Source organism: Myotis nattereri (assembly GCF_964212035.1).
Source record: "Myotis nattereri genome assembly, chromosome: 1".
NCBI classification, from domain to species: Eukaryota; Metazoa; Chordata; class Mammalia; order Chiroptera; family Vespertilionidae; genus Myotis; species Myotis nattereri.
The window spans coordinates 129,712,088-129,722,212 of NC_138075.1; the positions used below are offsets into that span (position 1 = coordinate 129,712,088).

Below are 10,125 nucleotides of genomic sequence, written 5' to 3' on the forward strand. Positions count from 1 at the left end.
ATGTTTTTCTTTAATAGTGAATGAGAGCTCTGAAAAAGACTCCTTAAGCAGGTAGGATTTTATGGATTTTTAAAACTATATGTTAACTAAGGGAGTGCAGAGAAAAAAACCTAACATTTCTAAAGTGTTCTGCCATGAGCCAGTCACTACTTCATGTTATTAACCCGTGTTATAGTGTTCACAATAGCTCTGCAAGGTAGCTGTGCTATTTAGCCTACTTTTTCTAGTGAGGCCACTGTGGTTCAGGGAGGTGGATGAATTGACCCATGATTCCATAGTTAGCAAGGGGCTGACCCATGGTTTGATTGTTAACCAGGCTGGCTCCCAAATTATTCTCTTGTCTCTCAACATACACTGGTAAGTTCCTGTGTAGCACAGGCATTGAGATATGGATGGCATTCAGATAACTCAGAAGTCAAATCCGATTGTGTATTAACTCTGACTTAGAGTTTTATTAAGCGGCTCAGTTAGTCCAAGTATTTATCTTACTGTACTTGAACATTGTAGTGGTAAATAGGACCTTGTTCTTCCCACCAAAGCTTTTAGGGCACATCTCAGTTAGCTATGGCCACAGAACCAAAGGTTTTACCTCAGCAAGGCCTAATCAGGCAGCTGTTTTTACATAAAATGATATCTACTCTTCTTGACATGAATTATTTATCTGTAAGTGAATAGTCTCTATGTATAAACCATGTTATGTTAATTAAATTCAGCATGTATTTAGAGGATATTCCTAATTGATTTCTCTATTTACTGACTCCCACTGTGGATTTTCCTTCAGGTTGTAACTTTGTCGAGTTGTATGAAGTTTTTTTCTTTTTCCCTAGTGCCCTCTTTCCTCTTCCATGACATTTATTTATTTACTTATTTATTTATTTTACTTTCTTCTCTGCTTTTTTTGGTGTGTCTTTTATTGTGTAATTTTTTTTCTACTCTGCCAGCTCCAGTGTTCTTCATTTTTTCATAGACAGAAAGACAGGCACGTAGAATTTCAGGACTTTGAGGAAGGCTATCAATTAATTCATCAAAACTCCCTGTAGTACTTTAACTTGTTTAATATCCTGGCCCAGTGGTTGTTCACATGGACTCTTGGAAACTGGTTTAAATTGACTCATGGGGATATAAAAAGTGGTGGAATTCATATGTAAATTCAGGTTGCTAAGTGTAGTACTCTTCTTGATCATTCTGTTGGCGAGTTTTAATAATAGACATACAGAGCTTGGGTAGTGAACACAGTCAATAGAGGATAAGAATGGAATTAGCAGGACTGTCTAAGTTTCAAGAGGAACAACACTGGGTGAAGGTTGAAATAAGAGTTTTGGAAAGGAGATGAGAATATTGGGGTTTGTGACAAGTTACAGAAAAGTATTAAGAAGGAAGGCCATAGGGTGTCGGGAGTTCTCTAGAAAGGCAGATTAAAATATGGGGCTCAAAGAAGTCCTGACAAGTTTGCTGCTCTTCTGTTAGTTTGTTTAATTGGAGGAACTAGCAACATTCAAGTTTTCTTTAGAAAGATATTTAAAAACTGGGAGCTACTGGAAAGATCTTTTGATCGCATAAAGGATTGTGATGTTAGCTACGTGAATGCTGATTCACAGAGTGGGGCTTAGGTCTCCTTGAGGCCTAGGGGACGGGGGTTGCTGAACTACATAGATCTATGCCCCAAGGCAGGTGTCTTCTCACTGCTACCTGTTTTCCCAATTAGCTGATGTGCTTCTCATCTACACGGAGGGTTGGGCAGAGGTAGGACTAGATGTCAGATCAGTAATGGAGTTGGTAGCACGCCTATGTTATGCGTGAATTACTGAGACTCCATTTAGATTGTTTTCAAGGAGCAAGGAAAATTGAGAGCTCCTGTTCTTTGTCATTTGAGCCTGTCCTTGTTTCAGGAGTCTGTGCCTCACAGGCTGAAGCTGTAAATGTTGGAGACTGGCATGGAGCCTGCAAAGGGTGATCTGGGATACATTTGTTCTTTGACATTTGGACTTTTAACTTTCAACCACTTCAGGGAACTTCCTGTACAGTTTTAGGATAAAAGGAAGGAATAGGTTCTCCTTAACAAGTGGTTTCCATGTTAAAGAAGCAAAACTGCCATTTTTTCTGACGTTGATTAGTCTTTGAATCAGGGACAGATGTTGAAGAAGGATCAGTGTATCTTCCTACCTGGACGTAGGTCATCAGATGTGTTCCAGTTCAGGGAGCAAAACTTATGTCTGCCCTTAATTGGTGAAAACAAATTAAGCTCAAGCAGAGTGTACCTTCATTAAATTGATCATAGGTTGGGAGAGGTGGTGGCAGAAATAGGTAACTAAAATATTTTTTAAAACAGAGGTCTGGTGTTACTTGTATCAAGAAACTATTTCATTTATAGGTAGCTGATCTTTCACTTAGATTTTTTGTTGCTTCTTAATTGTTTTTCCCTTTTTTATTGTTTAAAATTTTACATATGACTCCTTTTTCCCAGCTTGATCTCCCCCGCCCCCTTTTTGTTGCTATTTTACAGTATTAACTCACTCGTTTTTGTTGTATATTTTACTGTAAAGACTTTCCAAAAAATCTGGCATTGATGATGCATGGCCTGTATCACACAATGAAGACTTCAAGGTAACGTGCTCCCTTGTGAAAGTAATTTTCCTGATCTCAATATAATTTTATGTAGCCTAACTTAAAATTTTGTAGTGGCCTACCTGTCATTGTTTTATGTTTGTAATATAAAATGAGTCTTTTGTTGTTAAATCCTCAAGTGAGGGTATATTTTCTTTAATTGATTTTAGAGAGAGAGGAAGGGGGAGGGAGAGGGAGCCAGAGAGAGAGAGAGAGAGAGAGAGAGAGAGAGAGAGAGAGAGAGAGAAGTGAGAAAGAAATATTGATTGGCTGCCTTCTGCATGGGTCCCAACCAAGATTGAACTGGCAACCTGAGTATGTACCCTGAGTGGGAATTCAACCTGTGACCCTTTGGTGCATGCGATGATGCTCCAACCAACTGAGCCATGCAGGCCAGGGTGGAAAATATGTTCATTTTATTATCTGATTACTTTTATATGTAATTTTGACAATAAGTTAATTCATAGATGACTTTGATAGGAGGAATAGGGAGTTCCTATTTCATGGTAATGAGGTTTCCTTCTGGAGTGATGAAAAGTTTTGAAACTAAATAGAGGTGGTCATTGCACAGCATGGTACATGTACCAAATGCTACAGGATTTCTCGCTTTAAAGTGGTTTATTTTCTGTTTGGTGAACTTTACTATCTAAAAAAACAAGAATACTATCAGAATAATAGTCAATCAAGTGATCGAATTAAGATCATATTGTTCTTTTACAACAATGCAATAGGCTCATTTAAAACATGTCTTCTGATGAAGTTACATTATAAATTTGAGATTTTTCTTGTTTCTTGAGGTAGGCCTGCATTGCTTTGAATTCCTCTCTTAGGACTGCTTTCACTATGTCCTATTGGTTTTTCATGTTTTCATCTCATTTGTCTCAAGGAATCATTTGATTTATCCTTGATCTCAATGTTAATTTATTCACTGTTTAGTAACAGGTTATGTAGCCCCCATGTGTGTTTTCAGGTGTTTTTTTGTGTGTGTGCGTAATTAATTTTTAGTTTGATACCATTGTGCTTGATTTTTTTGGGAAGATCTACCTATTGATGTCAATGGGGTGTTAAACCCCCAACTATGATTGTATCAATATTTTTTAGACTCTGAGTCTAATTTTTAGACTCAGCTCCTATGGTAGGTGAATAATTGCTATTTCCTGTTACCTTGTCTTCTAAATTAAAGATTCTATTCTAACCCAGTTGTCATAGCTCAGTGGTTGAGTGTCTTGTTGGATTGACCCCATTATCATTATGTAATGGTCTCCTTTGTCACTTGTTAAAGTCTTAATTTTAAATTCAAATTTTTTGAATAAATATTGCTATCTAGCTTATTTTTGTTTGCATTTGAATAATTTTTTAAAATTAATCTTCATTGTTGTGATTACTACAGATATTCCCCCTTTCGCCCCATCCATCCACCTGGTTTTCGCCCCACCTTAGGCCGTCAACACCATATTGTCTGTGTCCTTAGGTAATGCATACATGCATATAAAATCTTTGTCTAATCTCTTCCTACACCCCCCACACATCCTTTCCAATGAGAATCATCAATCCATTCCATTGCCATGCCCCTGATTCTATTCCATTCACCAGTTTATTCTGTTCATCAGATTTTTTATTCATTTGATTTTAGATTCAGTTGTTGATAGATAGGTATTTGTTATCACTTCCTTGTTTATATTTTTTATCTTTATCTTCTTCTTTTTAAAAAATCCTCTTTAGCATTTCATTTTGGTGGTGATGAACCCTTTTAGCTTTTTCTTGTCTGTGAAGATCTTTATCTGACCTTCAATTCTAAATGATAGCTTTGCTGAGTAGAGTAATCTTGGTTGTAGGTTTTCCCTATTCATCATTTTGAATATTTCTTGGCACTCTCTTCTAGCCTGCATAGTTTCTGTTGAGAAATCAGCTGACAGTCATATGGGCACTTCCTTCTATGTAACTAACTTTTTTTCTCTTGCTGCTTTTAAGATTCTCTCTTTGTCTTTTACTTTTGGCATTTTAATTATGATGTGTCTCGGTGTGGTCCTCTTTGGATTCCTCTTGTTTAGGGTTCTCTGTGCTTCCTGGACTTGTAAGTGTAATTGTTTCACCAGAGAGAGAAGTTTTCTGTCATTATTACTTCAAATAGGTTTTTAATATCTTGCTCTCTTTCTTCTGGCACTCCCATAATTCGGATGTTGGTACACTTGAAGTTGTCCCAGAGGCTCCTTACACTATTCTCAGATTTTTGGATTCTTTATTCTTTTTGCTCTTCTGGTTGGGTGTTTTTTGCTTCCTTATATTTCAAATCATTGATGTGGTTCTCGGGATCCTCTAGTCTACTATTGAATCCCTGTATTTTATTCTTTATTTCAGTCACTATAGGCTTAATTTCTGACCGAACCTTTTCTTTTTTTTTTTGGCATTCTCAGTAAGATCCTTGAAAGTTTCCCTAAGTTCCTCAGAAGTTTCTAGAAGATTCTGGAGTAACCTTATAACCATGGTTTTGAACTGTATATCCAGTAGTTTACATTCTTCTGTTTTTTTTATTTGTGACATGTTTCTTTGTCTCTGCATTTTGGCTGCTTCCCTGTGCTTGTTTCTATGTATTGGGTAGCTGCTAAGTTTCCTTGAGTTGATAAAATTGCCTTGTGTAGTAGATGTCCTATAGGGCTCAGTGGCTCAGCCTCCTCAATCACTTATGGTGGACACTCTTGGTGCACCCTTTTGTGGGCTGTGTGCACAGTTTTGTTGTAGTTGAGCCTTGATTTCTATTGGTGTTTCTGGGAGGAATTGACCTCCAGGGCAATTGGCTGGGGGGATTAGTTGCAACTATAGTGGGAGAGCTGCTGTTCTGGAGATACCCTTATGAAGCAGGACTGGCTTCAGTGGGGCTTTGGTGGTCACTGAGTCTGTCCCTTGAGTGTGACATTTATGGATGTGAAGACTTATCATCTGGTATAGTCTCACACTGACCACTGGTACACTGGCTCTTGGGTCTCCAGAGAGGTACAAAGTCAGCCATTGCCTGGGGCCATCCAGCAGGAGCTACAGAGAAATCTGAAGATTCCTCTTCTTTGTATCAGATTTGGAAGTGCCCAGATGAGACCCAACTGTGAAGCAAGGCAGGCTGGCACTGGTGCTGGTTCTTGAGACTTTTATAGATAGGTTTGGGGCTTCCTGGCCCAGCTGCAGCTTGTTTGACAGATTTTTAGCCTGAGAAAGGACAAATCATTCATATGTAAAAGCCATTGAGCACAGCTTGGAGGTTGTAAATTGGGTTGGACTGGGTCTCAGGGAATCACCAGGGCAGAGCAAACAGAAATGGCTACCAGTCAGCCCTGCACCGGGGAAGTCTCAGCACGAGAACAATGACCTCTTTAAGCATCTCCATCTGGAAGAAAGCTGCCCCCGAGTTCCTGCCCCAATACCAGACAGTCTAGTTCTCCCCTTATGTGTCTGGGTCTCCCAGAGCCTTGCCTGGCATTGGAGCTCAGAGGAATTGGGAGCTTGTAAATGCAGTTCCTGGTGCCAGCCTTTTAAGAGGAGCAGCTGTGCTACCAGCAGCCTGTGTGTCACTCAGCCCCAATCCACACTGGTTTTTACAGCCCATAGTTCTTACTGCCCATAGTGACTTCTTTCCTGAGCTCTGGAACCCTGGGCTGGGGGTTTGGTGTTGGGCTGGGATCCCTCACTCCTCTGGATGGCCTCTGCAGAGGCAGTCTCCCTCCTGATTAAAAAAGTGACACATCCAGGTGCCGGACCAGCCTGTTCTGAGCCTCCGTGTCTCCTACCAGTCTCAGTGTGCTTTCTTCTTTACTTCTCTAGTTGTAGTACTTCCACTCAGACAGATTTCCAGTGGCTTTGGATGATAGCTATTCTGTATTTTAGTTGTAATTTTGATGTGGTTGTGGGAGGCAGCAAGTATAGGCATTTACCTATGCCACCACCTTGATTCTCCTGAATAATGTTTTGTTTTTTTTACTTATTGAGAAAAAAGAAAGAAGAGAGAGTGAGAGGCAGGCAGATAGACAGGAAGAGAGACACACACAGAGAGAAAAACATTGATTTGTTGTTTCACTTATTTATGCATTCATTGGCTGCTTCTTGTATGTGCCCTGATGAGAGACTGAACCTACAAACTTGGGACAATGTTCTAACTAACTGAGCTACCAGGACAGGGCCTTTTTACTTTGCATTTTCAAGAAATATCTTTTTCCATCACTTTACTTTCGGTCTGTGTGTATCTTTTGCTGATGTGGTTCTATTGCAGACAGCACATATAGGGGTCTTGTTTTCTTGTCCATTCATCTACTCTGTGTTTTTTTTTATTGGAGCGTTAAAGCCATTTATATTTAAAGTGATTATTAATAGGTACACACTTATAGTCACTGGACATGATGTGTGAAATGATTTCAATCTTTTAAAATTTACAAGGGCCTGTTTTATGGCCTAACATGTGGTCTATCTTGGAAAATGTTCCATGTGCACTTGAGTAAAATGTATACCTTGCAGTTTTAGGGTGTAATACTCTGAAAATATCAATGAAATTCTTCTGGTAAAATGGGTCCTGTAAGGGTGCTGTTACCTTTCTGATTTTTTTTTTTCTTTATAAGGTCTATCCTTTGATGTCAATGGGGTATTTAATACCCTAACTATGATTGTATCAATATTTGCATTATATATTCAAATGCTCCTCTGGTGGGTACATATATGTTTATAAGGGTTATTTCTTCTTGTTGGATTGATCCCATATCATTATGTAATGGCCTTCTTTGTCTCTTTTTATAACCTTAGATTTAACTTCTATTTTGTCTGACATAAGTATTGCTACCCAGGCTTTTCTTTGTGCTTGAAAAAAATTTTTTTTAAATATGTTTTATTTTATTTTTGGAAAAATACATTTTTCATGTGCCTTGAAGAGAATGGAACACGGGACTCTTCAGTCTGCAAACTGACACTGCCCACTGAACCAAACTGGCTAAGGATGTGTTATTGATTTGAGAGAGACAGTAGGGAAGAGGATAGAGAGATATAAACATCAATGAGAGAGAAACATCAATCCTCTGTCTCCTGCATGCTCCCTATTGGGGATTGGGCCCATAACCCGGGCATGTGCCCTGACCAGGAATCAAAACAGTGAACTCTTGTTTCCTGGATGGACACTTGATCGTTGAGCACACTGACAAGGCAAAAATTTGTTTATTTTTTTTATTTTTTATTTTGAGAGAGAGGAAGAGGGAGACAGACAGAGAGATAGAAAGAAACATCAATTTGTTAGATTTATTTATGCACTCATTGGTTGCTTCTTGTATATGCCATGATGAGAGATTGAACACACGAACTTGGCGTATTGGGACAATACTCTAACTAACTGAGCCAGCAGACCAGGGCCTTTTTTGCGTGCATTTTCAGGAAATATCTTTTTCCATTTCTTTATACTTTCAGTGTGTGTGTATCTTTTGCTGAGGTGGATCTTTTGTAGACAGCACATGTAGGGATCTTGTTTCCCTATCCATCCATCTACTCTCTGTCTTCTGATTGAAGCATTTAAGGGATTATTGAAAGTACTCACATATTGCCATTTTATTCTTCATAATTATTGTTACCCTTAATAATTATGTCTCTGCCTTTTTTCTTTTTCTTTATATAGAAGTCCCTTTAATATTTCCTCTAACGCTGCCTTTTTTTGAGATGAACTCCTTTAAGTTATGTGAAAAGCTCAATTTTACATGATAGCTTTGCTGGGTAGAATAGTTTTGGTTGTAGGTCCTTCTTTTTCATCACTTTGAATATTTTGTACCAATCACTACCAGCCTGAAAAGTTTCTGTTGAGAAAGTATCTGATAGATTTATGGTGCCTCCCTTGTAGGTAACTATCTGTTTTTCTCTTTTAGCTTTTAAGATCCTCTCTTTGTCACTGTCTATAATTATACAGTGTCTTGCTGTGGGCCTCTTGTATGGGACTCTCTTTGTGTCGGGCACTTGTGTCTCCTTTTTCTTCACCCAGTCAGGAAAGTTTTTAGTCATTATTTCTTCAAATCATTTCTCTCTCTCTCTCTCTCTCTCTCTCTCTCTCTCTCTCTCTCTCTCTCTCTTTCTCTCCCCTTTCTGGTACCCTATAATGTGGATGTTACTATGCTTTTTGTTGTCCCAGAAGTCCCTTAAACTAGCCGTATTTAAAAAAAAAACACCATTTATGCTCTAATTGGGTGTTTCCTGATACCTTGTCTTCTAAATCAAAGATTCTATTTTCACCCAGCTGGCATAGCTCAGTGGTTGAGTGTTGACCTATAAACCAGAGGTCACGCTTCGATCCCATGTTAGGACATATGCTCAGGTTGTGGGCTTGATCCCCAGTGTGGGGCATGCAATGATTCTTTCTCATGAGGGATGTTTTTATCTCTCTTTCTCCCTATACCTACCTCTCTGAAATCAATAAAATATATTTTTCTAAAAATGAGTCTATTCTCTGCTTCATTGAATCTGCTATTGATTCCTTTTTGTGTATTTTTCATTTCAGATATCGTATTCTTTATTTCTGAGTGGTTATCTTATGTGGTTTCTTTGTCCTTTTTTTATACTTGCTACCTCTTTGTTGATGTTCTCACTATGTTCCTTGAGGATCTTTGTAACCATATTCTTGAGCTCTGTATCTTGCCTTCATTTCATTTAGATTTTTTTTCTGGGAATTTCTCCCATTCTTTTATTTGCGGCATCTTTGTCTCTCCATTTTGGCTGCGACGTGGTACTTGTTTCTGTGTATTGGGTAGATCTGCTTTGCCTCCCAGTCTTGGTATAATGGCCTTATGAACTAGGTATCTAGTGAGGCACATTGGTACAGTCTTTCTGATCACATGATGTAGGTGCTCCAAGAATGTCACTTGTGTTTTATTGTGTTATGTGAGCCCTCCTTTGGTAGAATTTTCATTGCTGTTGGCCTGTTCATGGGTGGGGTTGATCCTCATGCCGGCTGACTACACAGCATACAAGCTTTTGTTCAAAGATCGACCCCATGTGAAGTAATTCATGCCAGCTCGGTGTGGTGCCTGCCCAGATTTCTGTTTGCGTGTTCTGCTTGTGAAGCTAATTGGGTCATGCTCTGAAGCCCCCCACTGAGTGTGTTGGTTCTGGGGCCTCTTGGGAGGGACTCTCTTGCAAGTCAATGTCAGTCTCTGCCTGTGATTTCCCCTGGGCTACCTGTGTGGAGCTACAAAGCGATCCAGTTTGTGACTGCCTCTGCTGGGCCTGGGTGCACCTGGAAGGGGCCAAGCTGCACAGCAATGCTTCCTTCTACCAGCACCAAGCCCATGGGGCAGCTGAGCAAAAAGCCCAAGTCACTCCGAGATCCACCTCCACCTACCAGCTTTCTGTTGGGGTCAGTCACTGAAAGAGCTCCTGTTGGTATGTGAGTTGCATGAGGTAAGTGAGTCATCAGGTAGGTGCAAGTGGTGTTTACCTGATTGATACAGATTTAAACTGGGCTTCATTTCTGGGTGTGAGGCCACTCAGCACAAGTCCCAGGGTATACAAATGCCA

General features: G+C 39.5%; 1 protein-coding gene across 1 annotated transcript in view; it reads left to right on the forward strand.

Annotated features, from left to right (window-relative positions):
• LOC308529085 (uncharacterized protein) overlaps positions 1 to 55 on the forward strand; it is a gene marked incomplete at its 3' end in the record, with an annotated part of 81,250 nt that extends 81,195 nt beyond the window's left edge. Inside the window, exon 11 of the mRNA XM_081105098.1 lies at positions 18 to 55. Within this exon, the coding sequence (XP_080961224.1) occupies positions 18 to 55 (38 nt within the window). The remainder of the gene's footprint in view (positions 1 to 17) is intronic.
• Between the last annotated feature and the right edge of the window lie 10,070 nt (positions 56 to 10,125).